The 25,186-nt window shown below is 41.6% G+C and overlaps 2 protein-coding genes across 3 annotated transcripts in view; one reads left to right on the plus strand and one right to left on the minus strand.

Moving 5' to 3' along the window:
• Positions 1 to 25,186, plus strand: part of GPR39 (G protein-coupled receptor 39) — a 236,092-nt gene that overhangs the window by 84,722 nt on the left and 126,184 nt on the right. The gene's annotated exons all lie outside the window — the stretch shown is intronic.
• LOC107129296 (26S proteasome regulatory subunit 4) lies at positions 1,985 to 3,415 on the minus strand. The gene has a single exon (XM_045368194.3). It carries the CDS (start codon positions 3,392 to 3,394, stop codon positions 2,072 to 2,074), a length of 1,323 nt encoding a protein of 440 aa, XP_045224129.2. The 5' UTR covers positions 3,395 to 3,415; the 3' UTR covers positions 1,985 to 2,071.

Below are 25,186 nucleotides of genomic sequence, written 5' to 3' on the forward strand. Positions count from 1 at the left end.
AGCCTTTAGAGCACTCTGTGAACTTCGCTTTGGCTCATCAATGTGGCCTCTGGTACCGGGTAAAGAAAACCTTGGTTATGCATGGTTGGGGTGGGGACCAGGGTGGGGAGCAAGACACATTTGTATGATCAGTTAAATAAGAGTATTGATACTGGGTGGATCAAATCTTTATTCTAATTCTTTTCACATATTTTCCTTGTATATATGCGCTGCAGTATCCAAAAAATGCCATATTAGGAGTGCTGTATATTTTTTCGTACAGAAATTACTTCTCTGCATTAAAAATATATTTATATTAAATTTAGGATTAATTTAGTCTGTTACTGGCAGCTGAAAAGCTACTTCAGAGAGGAGAAGAGGCTCAGCCCAGATTCCCTTTGGACACAGGCCCAGGAGCTTACAGGCAGAGGATCAGCACCGGGAGGCCCCAGAGAGAGTCTATGGTGAGCAGAATCCTCACCAAGCAGTCCCCAGGCACCTGGCTTATAGAGCCCTGCTTGCTCCTGTGCTCACCCACTTTCTGTCCTGCAGTCAGCAAGCCACTCTCTTCTGCCAAAGCCCGGCTCACTGGGGACACAAAGGTCTTCTCTACTGGTTGAGAAGAGCCAGAGAAACTCATCTTCTCTAAGGAAGGAGAGGAGAGAGAGAAATAGAAGTTTGGAGGGGCAGGACACAGCCTATTAATGCACATATACTTTTCTTTGCTTCACTCTAGAGTTTGGAGATAGCGAAAGATGAAAAGAAAGGGAAAGGGGTATTATGAGGGAAAACCCCACTAGAAAGAGATATTCTTAATAATCTAAAGAAATCAAATGCAGTTTTTTTTTTCAGCTCTAATCCTGCTTGTCCTTGCAAATCTTTAGCTATCAGCTGTAGATGTAGACCGAGGAGGTTTATTCAATATTTAACTTATATTTAATGGTCATCTACTATATTCCAGACACTTCTACACAATGGAGGATTTGATAGTAAAAAAGAGGCAAAGCCCTTTGACCTTGTGGAGTTAACATCTAGTGGGGGACACAGGAAAAACCAGTACCTAGAGCCTGCCAGTCACTGGTGAATGCTACAAAGAACAAGCATTACATTACCTGGGAATGTGAGGATGGTGGGGGGGATGGTGGTTATTCTAAGAATGATCAGGGAGGCCTCAGAGGCCAGATGATGTGGCCACAGGCCTGAAAGGGGTGGGGGAGGGAGGGTTTCAAGGGAGTGGATGGGTTTGCTTCTTGTAGCCCCTCCTCAGCCAAAGAGGAGCCCCCAAGGACCCCTAATCCAGGCTAGCCAAGAGGTAGTGCTGTGCAGCAGCAAGAGGCTCTCTAACTTCCCAAATACCCACCCTGGTTGGAGGGAGATGATGATAAACACGTGAGGGCTAAAGAGGCTGCAAAGGCTCCGTGCAGGGCAAAGGCCACGAATACCAGGCCTGTGAGCTGAATTCATAACTGGGCACCAGCTCAAGTGTGAACCACCCTGGAAGGAACTGCTCTAATTTGTGAACCTTGAACCAAGCTAAGCCTTAAATTAATCTTTTTTCTTTTTCCACTGAGCTGAGCACTGAACCAAGAATTTTTCAAAACAGCAACACCTAGTAAGCCAGTTTGAACCAGAACCAAGCCTATTCATTTTCTAAAAGTATTGAACTGGAACAATATAGTAATATTAAAGTATCTTTCGAACTAAACCAGGATTGAACTGATCATTCACAAATGCCCAACTTGGGAAGAAAAGAAATTCTTTTTGGAGAGACAATTCTGCATATATTAAATGTCTGCCTTGACAGTCGCTCCCTATCACAAAATTACACTGCCTTGTGACTCTTTTTTTTTTTTTTTTTTTTTTTTTTTTTTTTTTGTGAAAGAGCACGCTTTATTGGGAAGCAGACTGCTGCACAGTGACCAACAGACAGACCACCCAATGGGCATTTACACATCGTACTCCAAAAGACACAGGATGCTTTGCTAATAAAAATCAATGGGAATAGGGATTCCTCTAGGCAACTCCCAGAACTTCATCCCTTTCAGGGATTGAGAAATTTCCCAACCATTTTCCTGATGGCAGCCATGGTTCACTAGAGATACAGCCCCTCAGGGGTGCCTTCCTGTTTCTTATAAAGAACATTTTCTTTAGATTTTTTGAAGTCTTCATTTGTTACTTTCATTCTACGTTCTCTTAAGGCCATCAGACCAGCTTCTGTACAGATTGCCTTGATGTCAGCACCAGAGAGGTCATCTTTAGCCATGATCAAGTCATCCAGGGTTACATCATCAGCCAGCGTCATCCTGCTTGTGTGAATCTGAAAGATGCGCTTCTTCGTCTTTTCATCAGGCAGGGGGAACTCAATCTTCCTGTCAATGCGGCCTGGCCTGATAAGTGCTGGATCCAAAGTTTCTATTCGGTTTGTGGCCATGATAACTTTCACATCTCCCCTAGAATCAAATCCATCCAACTGGTTCAGCAGTTCCAACATTGTTCGCTGAATTTCTCTCTCCCCACCAGAATTGGAGTCATATCTTTTTGTCCCAATGGCGTCAATTTCATCAATAAACACGATGGACGGTGCATGTTCTTCAGCAACTCGAAACAATTCCCGTACGAGTTTGGGCCCATCACCTAGGTACTTCTGAATAAGTTCAGAGCCAACCACTCTCAAGAAAGTGGCTGAGGTTTGGTTTGCTACAGCTTTGGCTAACAAGGTTTTACCTGTGCCAGGTGGACCATAGAGAATGACCCCCTTAGGAGGCTTTATACCCATCTCTTCATAATATTCAGGATGGGTGAGAGGAAGCTCCACAGATTCCTTAATTTCCTGAATTTGGTTGTCCAACCCCCCAATATCCGCATAGGTCTCCTGGGGGGCCTTTTCCACCTTCATCACTGTGACCAGGGGATCCGTGTCATCCATCAGCACCCCTATCACGGCATGCACCTTGTGATTGAGCAGGACCGAGCAGCCAGGTTCCAGCAGATCCTTGTCTACAAATGAAAGAATGCTGACGTAGTGTTCTGAGCCCACAGATGTAGACACGATGGCATGATTGTCATCAATGATCTCTTCCAAGGTTCCTACTGACATCGGGGTCCCCCTCAGATCATCCACTTTTGATCTTTCCTCCTCTTGCTTTTCTTCTAATGGTTTCATTTGTTCCTGATTTCTAATGAATTCTTCCTCCATGAGAAGATAGTCTTTAATTCTCTCTAACTTCAGTAATTTTAACCGGCACTGAGTGTGAGGTGTCACCAGTGGCAGTTTGCTGGCAGCGTCTGGTCCCTTCGTTTTCTTCTTCTTTTTCCCCACTCTAGTTGGTACAGGAGGTTCATATTTCTTTTTCTTGTCCTTGTCATCCTTCTTGCCACCTCCAGGACCATGACCACCACTCTGACTTTGACCCATCTTGCCTTGGCCACTTGAGCTGCCGTGACTCTTTTTAAAATTTTAATCTTGGGCTTAATTTGTACATTTCATTTGCCTTCTTATTCAAATGTTCTTGATGATAGAAACCACATTTTGTAATGCTCAGGAATGTTAGCACAATTCCTGGGATACAATAGATGTGTGGGTGTATATAGGGGAATAGGGGTGTAGGAGTGATTGGTGGCATGCAATGACCAAAGGCTTGAAATATATTCTGAAGGCCAGAGGAAACTGTGGAAGGGATTCAAGCAGAGAGTGGCAAGGTCAGATTTGAGTTTTAGATGGCACTGTGGGGAAGGGGTCAGGACTGTGGACTGGTTTGAAAGTGTGTATTATAGTAATCTAGGTGAGAATCAATTAAAAGCAGTGATATTGTGTGAGCCCCAGAGGCAGAAACTGCAGTGATTCCAATCCTAGCTTCCTATGTCTTTGCTGTGTGACCCGAGGCAAGCCACACAGCTTCTCTGTGCCTCACTCCCCTCCCCTGTGGAAGGTAGATGCTAACGATGCCTACTCCATCCTGTGCTTGCGAGGTTTATGTAATACATTGTGTGTGAAATGTAGAGCACCTGACACATAGTAAGTGCTCAAAAAATATTACTTATTAATTTTCATTGGTAGACATAAAGTAATTACATACTATATATATATACATATGGTAGCAGCAACAGGATTGGATATGGGGGAGGAGAAAGAAGGAGAAGTTCACGATGAGTCTGCCATTTCTGATATGGGCAATTAGGTAGATGGTGGACATGTGAATGTAGGCAATTTGGGAGATGAATCAGGTTGGAAAGGAAAATTCTAAACATGTTGAGTGGAAGGTGCCTGCAACTCATTCACTTAGGGTTCTCCAGCAGATGGTGGACCACATAGGTCTGGTTTTTAGCAGAGCACCACAGGCTATAGCTAGACACAGACATGGGAGTCATTTCCAGAGACCTAGGGTGTGTTGAAATCACCAGGAGAGAATGTCAAGTGAGCCGAGCAGAGGGACCATCAGAGAAGGTGGGAATTCCAAGTAGGGAATGATCGATAGTAATAAATACAAAAACTCCCAATCAACTAAAGACTGAAAGTATTTCCAGTGACAATAATGGCTTCATTGACTCCATAGCTAGTGGGGTTTCTCTGGAGGGAGGGGAGCAGAAGGCAGGGTATGGGGAATGAGGAGCAGCTAGGACGTGAGTGAGTAGAGAGAGCATGTATAGGCAGGTCTTTCAAGAACCTTGATCGTTAAGAGATGGGAGACAAGATACAGGTTTCTCATTGAGTTACCTTCTCAAAATCAGGGTTTGGATTCACTGGCTAAAACAGGGGACCTTATAAAAATGGTCCAAGGCTTAATATGGCTGATGCCTCTACATCCTTCTGAGAAAGACCTTCTCCTGAACACCCTACCTCTCCTAACCTCTCCTTTCAACTAATGACTTGAACGTGTTTATTGCCCATCTCTTCTCCAGTAAAATCCAGGATCCATGAAGGCAGGCATCTTTGCTGCCTTGTGCCTTCTGTTTTCTCATCACTCAGTAATGCTTGGTATTATTTGGCATCAATTCCTGTCACTGGCTGTGTCATCTTATCACACAAGGCTTCTATTATGGGACCCAGAGGAGACTTTTCCCTCAGGCCTTAATACCAGGCATGATTTCGCCTTCCCTAAGCAGCTGAATTGTTTTCATCACACAGACACTATGCCCTGTTTTATGTTTCCCTCTGATTATGTTTTTCTCTATGCTGTGGTCACTAGAAATGGAGTCAGATTTGCATCCTATTTCTAGCAGACGATATAACATCCAGGCATGTGTTTTTGTGTGAATTCATTCAACACACCACTAACTTGGACCATTTTTATCCTCATCTTATTTTCCATTTATCTGATTTCTTCCTTTCTTTATATTTGATATTTGTTTTTCTTATCCAGAGTGCAGTTTCACAGGTTTCTTCAAATGCTTTTTGGAAAAAAGTGAGGTTATAGGTCAATAATGGGAAAAATAGGATGGTAAATAGGAGTTGTGTGGAACTGGGTTTTGAAACAAGAGAAATGAAAACGGGAAGAGGCTGACTTTACAGGTAAAGGGAGCACCCTAAGGAGATAAGGGAGGTGGGGATGTGAGCCCCAGCCCTAGTGGGTTTCTAGGAGGTTTCAACTTTGTTGGAAACACATCAAAGACACTAGGAAGAGAATAACCTAACAAGGCCATAGAAGAGCATGTGCTGTCATGAATGGTTCAGGAGGTTGTATAGGGGTACCAAAGAGGAAGAGAGCATCATATGTGCTGGCATGTTCTAGAAGGCTTCATGGAGGATTTTGGGCAAATTCAGCCTGAATTTGCCTGATCTAAATAGAGCAAGTGAACCTTACATTTGTCAAGAAAGAACTGAGGGTGGCAGTGGCTTTTGGGGCAGGTGGCCAGAAATCTAGGTCCACCCTTGGTGGGAAAGAGTCACTAGCTGGAGTTTGGACGGCAGTGGGCCGTTGAGGTCACTTTGTAGACTTCAGTTTGGAAGCCCCAAACCGTGGGGGTATCTTTGCCAAGGTCATAACAGGAAGGACAACTCCTCTCTTGCTTGGCTGCTTGACTTGCCCTTACTGGCCAGGCTTTTCAGATAAGTGCATTCATTGCTGCCCATTCAGATCTGCTTTCTTCACCGACCTCGGCAGCAGAGAGGCCAGACTTGATTGAAATTTCACTTAAGGTGCACAGAGCATCCTTTCCTTGCCGAACTCATCAGCCAGCAATAAATGGAACTTCTTGACAGTTTTAAATTTCCTGCCAGGGAGCAGCTGGTGAGTGTTCCTCTGGAGAAGCAGTCTTGGAGAAATTTTGTCAGTATCTGGCTAGAGAAAGTATTTTCTACCTCTCCTCTCCTTTCCTCTCCTTCATTCCTCTCTTCTCACCCCCTCTCTTCTCTTCCCCTTCTCACCCCTCCCCGTTTATCAACCCTCTCTTCTTCTAAGTCTTACGTGTAAAGACTTTGCACTTCTTTAGTCCTTAGCCACTGAAAATTAATTGAGGGACAAGAGAAGGCCTTCTCTGCACAGCCTTCTGAGTTACTCATGACTGTCTTTAAGATTCAAAGAGCAACCCTCTTTTTTCAAGGTTCTCTTAATGAGCCATTTCAGCATCGGACTTCCAATGTTCACCCCTGCCAGAAAACAGCCAATGGGAAGGTTTGGGAAACCAGTCTCCCTTCCAGAGACTTGTAGCTATTGGGCTGCAGGAGCAATGTAATTATTCCCCATTAGTGCTCTATGAAAGTGCAGATGGTGTACAGCGTCCTGATGCCGTTTTGCTTGCCTTTTTTTCCACCCTTCCTGAAACATTTTGGTTTATGTCCCTTCATTTCAGAAAACAAGGGTAAGGCCTGGCTCAGTGTATGTGGGTGAATATCAGAGTACAGAATCATACATTTCCTATATGGAACCTATAATTTCTTGTTATTTACCTAGGCGTGTGAAGACACCTGTTAGCCTCCAGCAGAAAAATGTGTTAATCACAACTCCCTTTGCTGCTACAGGAAGTGCCTCTTCCCCTCCCAAAATAATAATCAGTCACCTTAAAACAAAGGCAACAGCCTGAAAAAGAACCTGGTGATAATTTTATTAGTGATCCCCAACAAGGCAAATAAAACAGAAGTGTAGATGTCATCTGGAGAAGAGATTTCAGACCTTGGCCAAGCTCCATCATCCCCTTTACCAAATCTTTTTGTTTTCTCTCCAGTTCTCCTCGGCTCTGGGTCTGTTGGAGATTAGAAGTATTTCTGACATGCTGTGCAAATATATGCAAAATCAGTGTAAGTTGTCGTCAACTCCACTTTCCCCCGTGTGGCTGGGCTGCCTGTGCAGTGTTGAGCTGCCGGCCTCCTGGAATCGCAGCAATATGGCCTGCGCACCCTGTGCCAGGAGCCATTAGCAGCCTTGATGAATCGGATTAGGGAGCTCTGTCGGCTCCGTGGTGTCAGTGAGTGGTACCTGGGCTTCTAGGCTGTCGAATGGCACAAAGCAATGTCAAAGGCAGGAGGAAAAGATGCTGATTTCTACTGGTTTTTAAAATATCCACTTGGTTTCCCAGTTTTACTTTCATATGTATGCAGCCACAGTAGAAACTGGCTATCATGACAGCAGTGATTATCTGATGATGTCCTTATACGTGCGTATCTTTCAGTGCTGGTCTTTTGAGTTGATTGTGGCTGAGATTTTCCAGAGGAGTACATCCTGATGTGTGCGGGGGCAGATGTGTGGCTCTCTGTGTGTAAACACAGGCAGAGTGTGAGCAACACGAGGGTCAACATTACGTTTGCATATTAATTCCAAATAACCAACATGTGACTCCTAAAATGGGCATCCTCAAGCGATGGGAAAACTCTTGATTTTCCTGAGATTGTTGTGGGTTCTCCTATCCTTTCCTTTAAGGATTTTCCTATCTTCACGCACCCTCATTGGCCTGTTCGTAGGGGCCAATGAGAGAGGAAGAGTGGGTTCTGGGTGGGTAGGAGAAGCCAAAAGGAAAAGGTATGGGTAACTGGAAGAGAATTTTAAGAACTTATGTGACTACCACCACCTTCAAATGCAACTCTTCAATTGAGAGCAGAGGATTCTTTGCTAGATTCCATTCTGTTACCTTTCTTGCCCATAGATCATCATGCAAACAGTAAAAAGGTGAATGTTGGACTCACATAGGACTTTTATGTAATTGTTATAACTAATTAAGAGTCATAATTATTTCCCACTTTGGAACAAAGCCCTTTCTAACACCCTACTTATTATGCCATTACCTGGAGTGCATATGAATATATTCCTGCTGCTACTCACCTGAAGCTGCCCAAGGAAGAAGGCAGCTCAAACAAATCTTAGCCCGTGCATTTGGAGAATCTGCCCTAACGACTCACTGATGGTTATTGAGAAACAGATTATCTCTGTGGATGTCTGAAAGAGAAGGCAGTGGTTTGAAGGGCTCGGCAGTCTCCAGAGAATATATTGCCAAAGATTCCTCTGACTGTGCACTATTAAAATGTATGGAAAAACAACCTGGATTCTGGGTCCCTGTAAAAGGCTCCAACCTGCATTTATCATTGAATCTGCATCATCTTAGGCTTACACTTCAGTTATGATGTCAATACAGGGCTTGACAATTCTGTCATAGTTTTAATATTTAACCGATGTATTTTTTTAATTTTTAAATTTTATTTCAGTAGGTTTTTGGGGAACAGGTAATGTTTGATTACGTGAATACGTTTTTTAGTGGTGATTTCTGAGATTTTGGTGCACCCATCACCCAAGCAGTGTACACTGTACCCACGGTGTAGTCTTTTATACCTTGCTGCCCCCCACCTTTTACCCTGAGTTCCCAAAGTATATCATTCTTATGCCTTTGCATCCTCATAGCTTAGCTCCCACTTATGAGTGAGAACATATGATGTTTGGTTTTCCATTCCTGAGCCACTTCACTAGAACAACAGATCTCCAATTCTATCCAGGTTGCTGCAAATGCCATTAATTCATTCCTTTTTATGGATGAGTAGTATTCCATTGTGTGTGTGTGTGTGTATATATATATGTATATATATATGTATGTATATATGTATATATATACACCTATATATGTGTGTTGTCTATGATTTGTTTCAGCAGTGTTTTGTAGTTTTTCCTTGTAGAAGACTTTCATGTTCTTGGTTAGATATATTCCTAAGTATTTTATTATTATTATTATTTTTGCAGCTACTGTGAAAGGAGTTGAGTTCTTGATTTGATTCTCACACACCTATAGATACCTATATATACCTATACACACATATATAGGTGTGTGTATATATACCTATATACACACATATAGGTGTATGTGTGTATATATACCTATATACACATATATAGGTGTGTATATATATATACACACACACACACCACATTTTCTTTATCCACTCATTGATTGATGGGCATCTGGGCTGGTTCCATTGTTTTGCAATTGTGAATTGTGCTGCTGTAAACATGCATATGCAAGTATCTTTTTCATATAATGACTTCCTTTCCTCTGGGTAGTGGTGGGATCACTGGATCAAATGGTTGATCTACTTTTAGTTCCTTGATTCTTCACACTGTTTTCCATAGTGGTTGTACTAGTTTACATTCTCACCAGCAGTATAAAAGTGTTCCCTTTTCACTGCATCCCCACCAATACCTATATATATATATTTTTATTATGGCCATTCTTGCAGGAGCAAGGCGGTATCACATTGTGTTTTGATTTGCATTTCCCTGATAATTAGTGATGTTGAGTGATGGTGGGCATTTTTCCATATACTTAATGGCCATTTGTATATCTTCTTTTGAGAATTGTGTGTTCATGTCTTTAGCCCACTTTTTGATGGGATTGTTTTTTCTTGCTGATTTGTTTGAGTTCTCTATAGATTCTGGAAATTAGTCCTTTGTCAGATGTATAGATTGTGAAGGTTTTTCTCCCACTCTGTGGGTTGTCTGTTAACTCTGCTGCTTATTTCTTTTGCTGAGCAGAAGCTGCTTAGTTTAAGTTCCATCTATTTATCTTTGTTTTTGTTGCATTTGCTTTTGAGTTCTTGGTCATGAAGGCTTTGCCTAAGCCAATGTCTAGAAGGGTTTTTCTGATGTTATCTTTTAGAATCTTTATGGTTTCAGGGTATTAGATTTAAGTCTTTGATCCATCTTGAGTTGGTTTTTATATAAAGTGAGAGATGAGGATCCAGTTTCATTCTTCTACTTGTGGCTTGTCAATTATCCCAGCACCATTTGTTGAATAGGGTATCCTTTCCCCACTTTATGTTTCTGTTTGCTTTGCCAAAAATCAGTCGGCTGTAAGCATTTGGCTTTATATCTAGGTTCTGTTCCCTTGTTCTATGTGCCTATTTTTATACCAGCACCATGCTGTTTTGGTGACTATGGCCTTACAGTATAGTTTGAAGTTGGGGAGTGTGATGCCTCTAGATTTGTGGGTTTTTTTGTTGTTTGTTTGTTTTTTGCTTAGTCTTGCTTTGACTACTTGGGCTCTCTTTTGGTTCCATATGAATTTTAGGGTTGTTTTTTCTAGTTCTGTAAAGAATGATGGTAGTATTTTGATAAGAATTGCGTCAAATTTGTAGACTGCTTTTGGCAGAATGGTCATTTTCACAATATTGATTCTACCCATCCATGAGCATGGGATGTGTTTCCATTTGTTTGTGTTGTCTATGATTTGTTTCAGCAGTGTTTTGTAGTTTTTCCTTGTAGAAGACTTTCATGTTCTTGGTTAGATATATTCCTAAGTATTTTATTATTATTATTATTATTGCAGCTACTGTGAAAGGAGTTGAGTTCTTGATTTGATTCTCACCTTGGTCCCTGTTGGTGTATAGCAGAGCTACTGATTTCTGTACATTAATTTTGTATCCTGAAACTTTGCTGAACTCATTTACAAGTTTTAGGAGCTTTTTGGAGGAGTCGATTGTATCATCAGCAAACAGCAACAGTTTGACTTCCTGTTTACCGATTTGGATGCCCTTTAGTTCTCTCTCTTGTCTGATTGCTCTGGCTAGGACTTCCAGTACTATGTTGAATAGAAGTGGTGAAAGTGGGCATCCTTGTCTTGTTCCAGTTCTCAGGGGAAATGCTTTCAACTCTTCCGTGTCTATATTGTTGGCTGTGAGTTTGTCATAGATGGCTTTTATTACCTTAAGGTATGTCCCTTCTGTGCCGATTTTGCTGAGGGTTTTAATCATAAAGGATGCTGGATTTTGTCAAATGTCTTTTTCTGCATCTATTGGGATGATCACGTGATATTTGTTTTTAATTCTGTTTATGTGGTGTATCACACTTATTGACTTACATATGTTAAACCATCCCCTCATCCCTGGTATGAAACCCACCTGATCATAGTGGATTATCTTTTTAATGTGCTGTTGAATTTGGTTTGCTAGTATTTTGTTGAGGATTTTTGCATCTGTGTTCATCAGGGATACTGGTCTGTATTTTTCTTTTTTTATTATGTCCTTTCCTGATTTGGTATTAGGGTGATAGTGGCTTCATAGAATGATTTAGGGAGGATTCTCTTTTGCCCCTCTCTTTTGAAATAGTGTCAACAGGATTGGTACCAGTTCTTTGAATGTCTGACAGAATTCAGCTGTGATTCTATCTAGTCCTGGACTTTTTTTGTTGGCAATTTTTAAATAACCCTTTCAATCTCACTGCTTATCATCACTCTGTTCAGAGATTCTGTATCTTCTTGGTTAAATCTAGGAGGGTTGTATATTTCCAGAAATTTATCCATCTCCTGTAGGTTTTCTAGTTTATGTGCATAAAGGTGTTCATAGTAGCGTTGAATAATCTTTTGTATTTCCATGTTATCAGTTGTAATATCTCCTGTTTTATTTCTAATTGAGCTTATTTGGATCTTCTCTCTTCCTTTCTTGGCTATTCTTGCTAATGGTCTATTAATTTTATTTATCTTTTCAAAGAACCAAGTTTTGGTTTCATTTATCTTTTGTATTGTTTTTTGGTTTCAATTTCATTTAGTTCTACTCTGATCTTTGTTATTTATTTTCTTCTGCTGGGTTTGGGTTTGGGTTTGGATTGTTCTTGTTTCTCCAGTTCTGTGAGATGTGACTTACATTGTCTATTTGTGCTCTTTCAGATTTTTTGATGTAGGCATTTAATGCTATAAACTTTCCTCTTAGCACAGTTTTTGCTGTATTCCAGAGGTTTTGTCACTATGATTGTTCAGTTCAAAGAATTTTTAGCTTTCCGTCTTGATGTCATTGTTGACCCAATGAGCATTCAGGAGTAGGTTATTTAATTTCCATGTATTTGCATGCTTTCGAGGGTTCCTTTTAGAGTTGATTTTCAATTTTATTTCACTGTGGGCTGAGAGAGTACTTGATATAATTTTGATTTTTAAAAATTTAGTGAGACTTCTTTTGTGGGCTATCATATGGTCTGTCTTGTAGAATGTTCCATGTGCTAACGAATAGAATATATATTCTACAGTTGTTGGGTAGAATGTTCTGTAAACATCTGTTAAGTCCATTTGTTGTAGGTTATAAACTTAAGTCCATTGTTTAAGTCCATTGTTTCTTTGTTGACTTTCTGCCTTGATGACCTGTCTAGTGCTGTCAGTGGAGCATTAAAGTCCCTTACTGTTATTGTGTTGCTGTCTATCTCATTTCTTAGGTGCAGTAGTAATTGTTTTATAAATTTGGGATCTCCAGTGTTAGGTACATATATATCTAGAATTGTGATATTTTTCTGTTGGATTAGTCCTTTTATCATTATCTAATGCCCCTCCTTGTCTTTTTAAACTGCTATTGCTTTAAAGTTTGTTTGGTCTAATATAAGGATCGCTACTTCTGCTTACTTTTGGTGTCCATTTGCATAGAATATCTTTTTCTACATCTTTACCTTAAGTTGATGTGAGTACTTATGTGTTAGATGAATGTCCTGAAGACAGCAGAAACTTGTTTTGTGAATCCTTATTCATTCTGCCTTCCTGTGTCTTTTAAGTGGAGCATTTAGGCCGTTTACATTCAATGTTAATATTGAGATGTGAGGTACTATTCTATTCATCATGCTATTTGTTACCTGAATACCTTATTTTTTCATTGTGTTATTTTTATATAGGTCCTGTGATATTTATGCTTTAAGAAGGTTCTACTTTGATGTATTTTGAGGACAGACTCAAGATTTAGAGCTCCTTTTAGTAGTTCTTGTAGTGCTGGCTTGCTGATGGCAAATTCTCTCAGCATTTGTTTGTTTGGAAAAGACTGGATCTTTCCTTCATTTAGGAAGCTTAGTTTTGATGGATACAAAACTTAGCTGATAATTGTTTTGTTTTGGAGGCTAAAAATAGGACCCCAATCCCTTCTAACTTGTAGGGCTGAGAAATCTGCTGTTAATCTGATAGATTTTCCTTTATAGGTTACTTGATGCTTTTGCCTCACAGCTCTTAAGATTCTTTTTTTCATCTTTACTTTAGATAACCTGATGACCATATACCTAGGCGATTATCTCTTTGCAATGAATTTCCCAGGTGTTGTTTGGGCTTCTTATATTTGGATATCTGGATCTCTAGCAAGGCTGGGGAAGTTTTTCTCAATTATTCCCTCAAATATGTTTTCCGAACTTTTAGTTTTCTTCCTTGGTCTTTGATGGATACAGGTCACCAGGGAAGTGGGGCAAAGCCAGCTGTCACAGGCCTCACTGTGCTCCAAGCAGCCTGTAGTCCGAATGGCCTCATTCCCTCCATGCTCCCCCAACAGCACTGAGTCTATTTCCAGGCAGCTGGTGATCAGAGCTGAGAACTTGCACCAGACCATGAGCTTCCCTATTGAGAAAGTGAAACTAGGCCGCATAAAACTTAGAAACTAGGCCTCATAAAAAAAAGAACTTAAAAAAATTAACACCAGGTGGCTCTGGATAGGGTCCCACCCTGCCTCAATAGGGTCCCACCCTGATAGGGTCCCACCCTGCCAATTCCGGGAAACAACCTCATGGGGTCCCACCCTGCCAATTCCGGGGGTCCACCCTGCCTCCAAGTTCCCAGAATCAACAACTCCAGGAAAAAACCTCATAAGGTCCTGCTCTAACCAATTAGAACAAGACACCTTGCTCAGGCCATAGACAGACCCAATTACCACGCGCCTAAAGCTTTGTTTGAATTTCGCGCCCTAAGCTGTGTTTGAACTTGTGTTTGCCTATATAAACAGCCTGTAACAAGCAGTCAGGGTCCCAGGGCCAACTTAGAGCTTGGGACCCTAGCGCGCTAGTAATAAATAACTCTCTGCTGTGAATCTCGTGTCGGTGATCCTTCGCGGCGACCCCTGCCCAGGAAGGAATCGACAGTTCGGTTCCAACAAAAGCAAGATGACTCAAAGTTTTTGGCATTTCGGGGAACCTGCAGGGGTAATCCAGTTTATTCAAAGCGTCTGTGGATTCTTTCAGCTTTCCTGGTATGTTCCTGCAGTAGTTTTTGGAGCAAACGTTCACAATGTGAGTCTCCACATGATGCTCTGTCTGTCCAAGCAGGAGCTGCAAGCTAGTCCTGCTCCCCATCATATCTATGATTCTTTAGCAATTGGAAGTCTAAAGCCATCATTCGTCTCCTCTTGCCATGATATCTAAATATACATATGTATTTCACATGTCTCCTGGCTGGCAAAAAAAAATGCCCCTCAGTGGAACTTTGGTTTCTATCACGTCTGAAAGAAGGAGCAAGCCACTGCCAAAAGGTGGTCACTCGGCCTCTTGGGCTCCGGTTCTAGAAGCTCTGGATAGTGACTGCCTGTCATTGGGGTGCTCACAATCTCTTTGTGCTTGAAGTTCTCAGAGAGAATATATATCCTAGCTAGTTCTGAGCTGCTCTTCCTGTGGACGCCCTTCAGTCACCTCTTCAGGGAGGAGCCTGTCTCTCCCAACTGTCCCACACAGAGACTCTCCTCAGACTGACTTATGATTCTCTCACACTTCTCAATTTTGGCTCCTACTAGTGGCACCTTGTGTGGCATATTTTGTGCTTGCACATAAAATAGAATTAAAGCAAAGACTTGAAAGAATTAATAACCATCTGGTGACTCTGTCACACCCTTAAAATCCTAGTATAATTTAAAAATATATGTAGTTTCTGAATTCATTTGTTGAAATGTTTAAATAATGTTTTTTTAGTATAAAGGGACAACAATGGGGTGCTCTAAAAATGCTCCAAAGTGAATTGTGTACACGACCTATTCTATATTTGGAGTTAGATTACTTCAGCATACCTTTCTGCATTGGTTGGAAATCTGTTCACATTTGGTGGAAATCTGTCCAGCTGCTTTCATGTGATATGCTAATAAATAGGCACGTGCCTTAGTCAGTTTTCTGTTGCCTACAACAAAATACCTAAAACTGGATAATTAGGAAAGAAAAGGAATTCATTTCTTACAGTTATGGAGGCTGAGAAATTCAAGGTAGAGGGGCTGCATCTGGTGAGCACCTTCTTGTTAGTAAGGACACTGCAGAGTTCTGAAGTAGGACAGGACATCACATGGTGAGAGGCTGAGCTTGCTAGCTTAGGTTTCTCTTCATCTTCTTTTTCCTTAATTAAAAAATTTATTAATACATAATATGTGTACATATTTATGGGGTACATGTGATATTTTGTTGCATGCATAGAATGTGTAATGATCAATTCAGGATGTTTAGGGTACTCACCACCTGGAGAAGTTATCACTTCTATGTGTTGTAAACATTTCAAATTCTCTCTTCTAGCTATTTAAAACTATACACTACATTGTTAACTATGTTCACCCTACTCTGCTTTCCACAATTAGAACTTAGTCCTTCTCTCTAACTGTATGTTTGTACTAATTAACCAAACTCTTTTTATCCCCTTTACCCACCCCGTGCATCCTTTCCAGCCCCTGGTATCTATCATTCTACTCTCTATATCCATAAGATTCACCTTTATAGCTCCTACATATGAGTGGGAATATGTAATATTTGTCTTTCTGTGCCTGACTTATTTCACTTAGTATAATGAACTCCAGTTCTATCCATGTTGCTGAAAATTACAAAATCTCATTCTTTTTATGGCCCATAGTAATCCATTGTGTATATATGTGACATTTAAAAAAATCCATTCACCCATTGATGGACACTTAGGTTAATTCCATATCTTGGCTATTGCAAATTGTGCTGTGATAAACATGGGGATTCAAGTATCTTTTTGATATACCAATTTCTATTCCTTTGGATAAATAACCAAGGAGTGGGATAGCTTGATCATATGGTAGTTCTAATGTTAGTTTTTAAAGAAATTTCCATACTGTGTTCTACAATGGTTGTACTAATTTACAATCCAGTAAGAGTGTATCAGCTCCCTTTTCTGTGTCTCCTTGCCAGCTCTGCTATTTTTTGCCTTTTTAATAATAGCGATTTTAACTAGAGTAAGATGATATCTTATTGTGGTCTTGATTTTCATTTCTCTGATGATTAGTAATGCTGAGCATTTTTTTCATGTATGGCCATTTCTATGTTTTCTTTGGAGAAATGTCTATGCATGTCCTTTGCCCACTTTTTAATGGGGTTGTTTGTTCATTTGCTGTTGAGTTGTTGGAGTTCTTTTTATATTCTGAATATTAGTCCCTTGTTAGATGAACAGTTGGCAAACATTTTTTCCCATTCAACAGCTTGTCTCTTCGCTCTGTTGTTTCCTTTGCTGTGCAGAAGCTTTTTAGTTTAATATGGTCCTGTTTGTCTGTTTTTATTTTTGTCGTCTGTGATTTTGAGGTCTTAGCCATTGTATTAGTCCATTGTCACGCTGCTATGAAGAAATACCCAAGACGGGGTAATTGATAAAGAAAAGAGGTTTAATTGACTCACCATTCTGCATAGCTGGGGAGGGCTCAGGAAATCTACAATCATGGCAGAAGGTACCTCTTCACAGGGGAGCAGGAGAGAGAATGAGTGTTGAGCGAAGGGGGAAGCCCCTTATAAAACCATCAGATCTTGTGAGAACTCACTCACTATCACAAGAACAGCATGGAGGTAACCAACCCCATTATTTAATTACCTCCCACCAGGTCCCTACCATGACATGTGGGGATTATGGGAACTACAATTCAAGATGAGACCTGGGTAGGAACACAGCCAAACCATATCATCCCCAAATTCTTTGCCCAGACCAATGTCCTCAAGTGTTTCTCCTATGTTTTGTTTTGTTTTGTTTTCTAGCAGGAGAAAAATCCCTAAATACTGCTTATTCTATAACCCAAAGATAACCACTTGATAGTTTCAGGTCTCGCATTTAAACCTTCAATCTATCTTGAGTTGAATTTTTTTCTCTTCTGATAAAGCCACCAGTTCCACTTCCATGATAACTCATTAATTCATTAACCCATAAATGGATTAATCCACTTATAAGGGCAGAGGCATTATGATCCAATTACGTCTTAAAGGTCCCATCTCTCAATACTGTCACATTGGGAATTCAATTTCAACATGAGTTTTGGAGGGGACAACATTCAAACCATAGCAGCATATAATTAGGAAATAATTTTATTTATAGACATGAGATACAATGAATAACTAAGGAATAATACTAGGTAGTGCTCAGAGAAATATAAAAAGGTGGGGCAAACTATAGTATTCTATATTTGGTAAGACCTTAAAAGAGATAGAAGAGGTCTTAAAAATAAGTAGGTAAGCCCCTGTCCTGCTACCTGATGGGGCATAGGTTTCATTAGTGATGGGTAACATTTGTGAGTGCTTACTGATGTCAGTACTGCTCTGAGTGTTTCACTTGTGTTTTCTTCCTTGTTTGTTTTAAGTATAGTTATAAAGATTGAAAAGGATAAGAATTTGCCCCATTAGATGGCACAGCTAAAAAGTCCCAAGACAAGGGTTTGAACCTTAGGAGTCTACATTGCAGTTCTGACCACTACCTGGAGTTAGGTCAAATTTCACAGGTTAAAGGCATTGTCCCTCACAAAGCTGACCTCACTCCAGATATCAGCTGCAAGCTCAAGAAGGTCGCAGACCACCCATACCCCTGACGAACTGGCTATGAATTTGAGTGTTCCCATGACCTCCTCAGCTTTGGCAATTCACTAGAACAACTCAGAGAACTTAGGAAAGCACTATACTTATTATTACAGTTTTTACTATAAGTGATGCAAATCAGGACCAGACAAAAGGATAGAAGCACAGGGCAAAGGAGAGTCCCAAACATGATTATCTTTGGAACGTGTCACCCTCCCAGCACAATTAACAAAGAATCTCCAGTGAGCTTCAGTGTTCACAGTCTTTATTGAGATTTCATTATGTAGGCATGGTTGGTTGAATCATTGGCCATGTGACTGAATTCAATCTCTAGCCCCCAAATCCTTTTCTGATAACATATGGTTCAAAGCCCCAACCCTCTAGACATATGGCTGGTCTTTCCAGCAGGGCAGACCCCAATCTATAAACTCTCTAGAGTCACCTCATTATCATAAACTCAGATGTGGTCTGAGGGTCCACTTGGAATAACGAAGACACTCCTACTTCTTGGGAAATTCCAAGGGTTTAGAGGCTCCCTCCCAGGAGCCAGGGACAAAGGCCAGACAAATTCTTTATTATACAACACAGTCATCCTGGTGATAAGGGAAGTTGAGGCTCATCAGAGGACTTCAGAAGACTCTCAACTCCCTTCTCTTCTGAGGCCCAACATTAAACACTAAGCTCTACAGTAAGGCTCCTGATGGAACATAGACTTCTGTTTCTGAGGTCTTTCCTGAGCTCCAGCTGGGTGGGTTAGTAGAAGTGCTGCCCTCTGAGAATTGGAGACTAAATGCTCAGGGTCCTCAGAAGTTTCCTAACAAGAGGGTGCAGATTTGCTCTGCAGAGACAGGAAGCCACCTATTTGGACAGCAAACACCTCCATGCATTTAAATGACTAACAAGCCCGAGGAGCCTTTCCTAGAGGTGGAGGACAGCATCTTGTTAAGTGTACTAAAAATCACATCTGTAAATCAGCTGCTGTTGAAAGCAGTTAGCACTCACTTACCACCATGGGCAATGAGCATATGCTGGGGTGACACCTGCCATCAGCCACTGGGAGCCTCAGAGAGGCTCTTGGTTCACCATTTCACAGAAACATTGCTGAAGGAGTATGGGTCGCAGATGGCTTGGGACAGAGAAATGCCTGCTCTGACCTTATGTTCCTGGTTGTCCACCAGTCCATACACGTTGGACTAGGAGACTCAGAGCTTCTAGGGTACAGAACTCTGGGTGCTTGGACTACTCATTAAATTCACAAGCTCTTTGGTCTCATAGAAGAGGGAAGCAGACACAGAAATCCATAGTGCCCAGGGAAATCCATAGTGACCAGGCTGTGCTGAGGGGAAATGGGCATCAGAAACTGCTGGGATGGGTCCGAGAGCTGGAAAACCAGAGAAAAGTGTTTCCAGAAGCTTTACTAATCATTCCTTCTCCCCAGCATGACTTATCCCCTCTCACCTGCAGGACTTAGCCTGACAGACCAGTATGCAATCAGTCTCTCACTCTACCGATAGGGAGTGGATAGTAATCAAATCAATATATGTTGCCTGCATCTAAGGAAAAAAAACCACAGACACCCATTTCTGATTGTTAAAAATAATGTATGAGCATTAGAGAGAAAATAGAGAGATGCATGGAGCAGGACAAAATCCCTAAATACTGCTTCTTCTATAACCCAAAGATAACCACCTGATACATTTTATATTTCTCCATCTGAGACCAATGCTAACCTAATCCCAAATATCATATACACACTCGCACACACATGTGCACACACAGACACTCACTCGCACATGTCCCTCACTCCCCAGTTGCTCCTTGTCTGAACTTAGGAACTGTGAATACATTCAGACATAGAGACACACTTATAATAGTATTTGAATAACTACATTTTCATTCCTCAAAAAAATTTTAAAACAAAACTTGGATAGTTGTGACCTTGTAAATTCCTTAACTGCTCTGACTTTCAGGTTACTCATCTGTGAGTGGGTATAACGACCCCTGCCTCACAGAAGTGGCTATTAGAAGGTCTCGAAGAGACAAAAGGCCTGAGTCACTGGCATTGTGCCTATGGTGCAGCAGGGACCCAGGCACCATTAGTTCTCCCTCTCTGACTCGATCCTCTGTAGCTCCAGTAGGTCATCCCAGCCCCACCTTGACTCACCTGTCTGCAAGCATCTGCTCATGGTCCTGAAGCGCCTAGATGGAGAATTCATGGGCAAAGCTCAGAGAGGAGAAGACTGGGTGTGGCTGGTGGGGAGGAGCTCTTGGAAGCCCTTGGGTGCAGATGACACAAAGGAGGGGAGGAGAGAGGCATTTCCCAACCAGTGACTTTAATATTTTCAAATCCATATGTCTCTAACTATGACTGAGAGGCTCAATGGAGCCATTGGCATGGATCAAATGAGTAAGCTAGTGGTTGAGTTGGTTGGTCGTAACATTTGTAAGCATGGTCCTGACAGGCTACTTGAATTTTGACTCCTCGTAAGTTAACCATTGGGATGATTTTTGTGAAGCAGGTTCACTGGGTGCTGGTTACCAACTTGTCTGTGTCCAGTGAGACAGAACACTCACACACAAGACATGAAGTGGGCTTATTATTTGCAGACAGGCAGCAGGCGACCACAGAAGCCTAGGATGTATTTTGAGCCAGTGTCCCCAGGCTCAGGAAAACTGTCTCGGGCCACTAGTCTCATCTGCTCATGCCCCACCTGTACCACAGCTGAGGGACCCCAGAAAGCAGCCTGCCCTCAGTTTTATACTTTGGGGCTATTGGAATCACTAGGATAAAGTGTTGAAGGACATACTATTTTTCGGGGTTGGGGGGAGGCTGGAACAGAGCCTGGACTATTCCAGCCAGTTCCTCCTTATTTAAGGTTGTTGCAATCTTAGCACAGTTTCCAGGTGGTCTCGAGAACCACAGTTGAGAAAGGGGAGAACTGGGTTGGTCTATGGCCACCCAGAGAATAGTCCTGCAATTTTGACTGCTGTATGGAGTTCAGGTCTTTTTGTTCATGGTTCTATTTTGTTTACTTTGCTACTATAATAGATCTGATAAAATGGATAAGGAAAATTGATGTTATAATATATGAAATGAATGAGGAGCATAAACATGATGACAATTCTTCAAACATGCCTCAAGATGATCTTTACCTGATTGTATGTTGCATTTATTTGCTCACCACCTGTACATGGCATATAAGGATAGCTCTTGAACTCCCAAAGGCAGTGTTTAAAAGAGAAAATAGAATGATGATTATAACCAATCTGATTTTTCATTTATTCAGATTAAAGGGTGTCTTTATCAAAAATGTATTATTTGCAGACATACCAAAAAGGAAAAAAAAAGCCTAAAGCATAAAAGTTTTCTATCTCATCTAAAAGGAAAAACATACAAAATATAAAAATTAATGAGTTTCCTTTTAAAGTGCACATTGCAAGAATTCCCAGCATCCCATCGTGAAGCAAGGTTTGCCTGTTTCTGATGCACCAGCATATAGTTAAACTTCAATCTGCATTTTAATATAGATTCACTCTCCAAACCAAACCTGGTATTTTATAACACTTTGAAATTTATTGCCAGCAAATCGTGTTTTTCTAACATAATTAATCTAAAGTAAATTAAACTCTGTGCTTCACTTGGCAAATGGAAATAAGTAAAAATCTGACTACATATTATGAATATTATTAAACACAATTAAAAATAAAATTTATACATTCTTCAATACTACACTAATCTGAATGAAATATTTTAAGCTTGAAATCAGTTCTGTATGATATTCTAAACAAAAGTGACAAAATGGTTTTTAAAATTCCAAAGGCAGTTGGTAAGATCATATGTTAGTGTGAGTAGGGTTCACAAATCAAAAAATGTAGTGCTATGGGAGAACTCTGACTCTTTTGACAAGCTCACGGTGTGGCTAATCAGAGAAGTGATATATTTGCTGGTGAAGGTGATTAGCTTTTTCTAAAGTAGCTATGTGAGGGTGCAGGACCATTTGCTTGTCTTGGTAAATAACAGCAAACACTGACTGAATATGTACTCTGTGCCAGGCATTATTGATTAAGCATTTATTGGTGTTAGCTTTTTAACCCTGCCAACCACTCTGTGAGGCAGGCATTATTACTAATGTCATCCCCATTTTACAGATGAGGAAACTGAGAGCCAAAGTCCAAGCAAAGTGACGACTTAAGTCCAGGCTATCTGGCTCCAGACTCTATACATTGAACCACCGTGCTATGTGCTTATCGCCAAGTGCATGAACTCATGGTTGACTTCTCATAATACGTGGGTTTGTCTGTTGTTCCTCATCCTCCCCCCCCAGTCCCCAGACAAACATCTCATCATTGTCAGGTGAAAGAAGCTGATCCTGCGTTCGCCTGGGGGCTCCCTTTTTCCTCTTCCAAGGGTGTTAGGCTATAAATTGGCTTTCTGTCAGTCTAGGGCTAAGAGTACAACTTGGGGCAATTATGTGTTTCTTCATTCTTGCCTCTACAGTGGTGTACATGTAAACTTGGTAGGAGCTGCTGAACTGTAAGTAAACCTAAGGCATATGGGTTATTAGGGAGGGATTGAAGCATTTGCTGGAAGAATAGGCCAGATAACCAGAGTTGGCTCAGCACACTTCCCCAGGTCAGTTGTGGGGAAGGTTTAAAGGATTCTGAAAGAGATACTCATAGAGAGACGAGGATACCCAAAAGGATAAGGTGGGGTACAACACCCTCCTCCCTGGCACCCTAATGACCTCCAAACACTCATAGTCCTCTCCACAAGGTGTGTTTTGGATGTGCTTGGTGGTTATGGTTTGTCCTTATGGGACTACCTCAGGCAGATTAGAGGTTGGGGATGCCAGTTTCAGAATCAGATTGGAATCCCCCCTCTACTCTTTATCAGCTCTGTGACCTCAGGCGAGTTACCTCATCTCCCTGAGCCACTGTGATCTCAACTGTACTATGGACTTAACAATAGTTTCACCTAATAGAGTTGTGAAGATTGAATGAGAATAAAGTACATACTAATGCCTGGCTCAGAGTAATTACCCACAGCACAGTCATGCATTTATGCACACTGCATTTAGAAACTTGCTGTCACTCCCAATACATAGATACTTTTACAGTACACACACATATTCATGCGTATTTCAAGTATTTCTTATTTTTTATCCCTCTGGATGGCTGGGAAACTTAGATCTTGCCAATTAATATTTTCATTCTTTATTGCTACCTAACAACTACGCCAAAACATAGTGGCTTAAAGCAACCATTATTTTGTTATTGTTCATGATTCTGTGGGTTGACTGGGCTTAGCTGGGCAGTTCTTCTGCTTCCATATGAAATCAGCTCGGGCTGCAATCACCTGGGGATTCACCTGGGCTCCTGGGCTGGTTCTGTTCAAGATGGCTCAATCACACAGCTGTACTCCATGTGGCCTCCATGTGACACCTGGTTGCGTTCCAGGAAGATGTGTCCCAGGAGTGACCATTCCAAAAGTCCCAGGCAGAAGTTGCAAGACTTCTTATGGCCTAGCCCCAGAAGTAGGACAGCAACATTTCCACAGCATTGCTCAAGAAAACCACGAAAGTCAGTGCAGAATCAAGAGTCTGCACCCTGTCTCTACTAAAAATACAAAAACTTAGCCGGGCAAGGTGGCAGGTGCCTGTAGTCCCAGCTACTCGGAAGGCCAAGTCAGGAGAATGGCATGAATCCAGGAGGTGGAGCTTGCAGTGAGCTGAGATCCCACCCCCACACTCCAGCCTGGGTGACAGAATGAGACTCTGTCTCAAAAAAAAAAAAAAAAAGAAAAAGAAGAAAAAAAAAGAGTCTGTGTATTCCACCTCTAGATATCTGGAGTAGCAGGTGTGTCCAGGGAAGGAATTAATGGCGGCAGCTTGGGAAGTCTGTCTACTATGTACACTACACTAACATATGCAAAAAATGCACATATACTGTTTTGTTATTTTCTCTTTCTCTCTTCTCCTTGGGTAGTTGGGAAACTAAGTCCTGTAATTAACATCTTTGTCTCTTCCAGCTTAGGAGTATCCGTTCAGTTTGAATATTCAAACTAATTTTTTTTTTAGATAGGGTCTCACTCTGGCCACCTGGGTGGGAGTGCAGTGGTGCATTCACAGCTCACAGCAGCGTTAGCATCCTGAGGGTTACGGTGATCTTTCCACCTCAGCCTCCTGAGTAGCTGGGACTATAGGCGTGTGCCACCATGCCCAGTTAATATTTTGTATTTTTTGTAGGAGTGGGTTTTTGCCATATTGCCCAGGCTGGTGAGTATTCAATTTAATCTAAGTTAAATTATCTAATAGAGCTGGTTTGAATAGCTTCTTTTGGATTTGCAGTCCATTTTCCCTCTTTTCTTTTCAAGATGGCCTCTGGGGGTGCCCTGATGTCCTGTGGCAGCAGGAGGATGGGGGTTGGCCTGCTCTCCCAGGTTTCCAGTAAAGAAAGGCTGGGCAGATCTGTGACTGTTGAGGCAGCACTGGTCCATCTGGCCTTAGGGGATGCAGTGGGACCCAATTCTGGAATCTCTAGCCCAGGCCATTTGGTTTTAATCTTGACATCTCCACCGATACAGACCTTGGACCTCTCAATGTCCCCCTACTGTGGCATGTCAGAGGTCCTGGGTCTGTGTTCTGCCTGTCCTTCCCACTGCCTGCCACTGTCCACGCTCACCATCACTCCCATACCAAACTGGACCCCTTGGCTGGAGTTCTCCAAGGATATTTGGAGCAAGGGGTGGTCTGAAGGGTCACAGGCTTCCCCGTGTTGAGGCAAATTTGTGTACATTTTTCCCACTTCACCCCTCCTTGAGGTGTGGCTCCCAGACCATTGGTACCTGCCTGATTTCTTCTCTCCAGCTCTGTCCCCCTCTGCCACTCACAGTCCCCAGCCCACTGGAACAGGTGTCAGACTTTACAGGCTCCCTGCAGGATGTGACTGTGCCTTGAAACAGCTCTGCTGAGAGCCCAGCAGGCACAGATGGAGGGGGCACCCTCTCTACACCATGGGAGAGACAATGACTGCATCCTCCAGACTTGGTCCTAGATATATTAAATAAATGCCAGATAAATTTAGAAAACTGTTTCTCAGCAGTGTCTAGCAGTCAAGATTCATGTGTCTTAAAAAAACTTTTAAAAAATCCTATTTTGGTAACAACTTGAACAATCCTTTCTTTCTCTCTCAGTTCTTGTTTTAACAATCTTAATACTCTAGTCCTATTACCAATAACCTCTCCCATGGTCACC

Source organism: Macaca fascicularis, chromosome 12 (genome assembly GCF_037993035.2).
Source record: "Macaca fascicularis isolate 582-1 chromosome 12, T2T-MFA8v1.1".
NCBI lineage: Eukaryota > Metazoa > Chordata > Mammalia > Primates > Cercopithecidae > Macaca > Macaca fascicularis.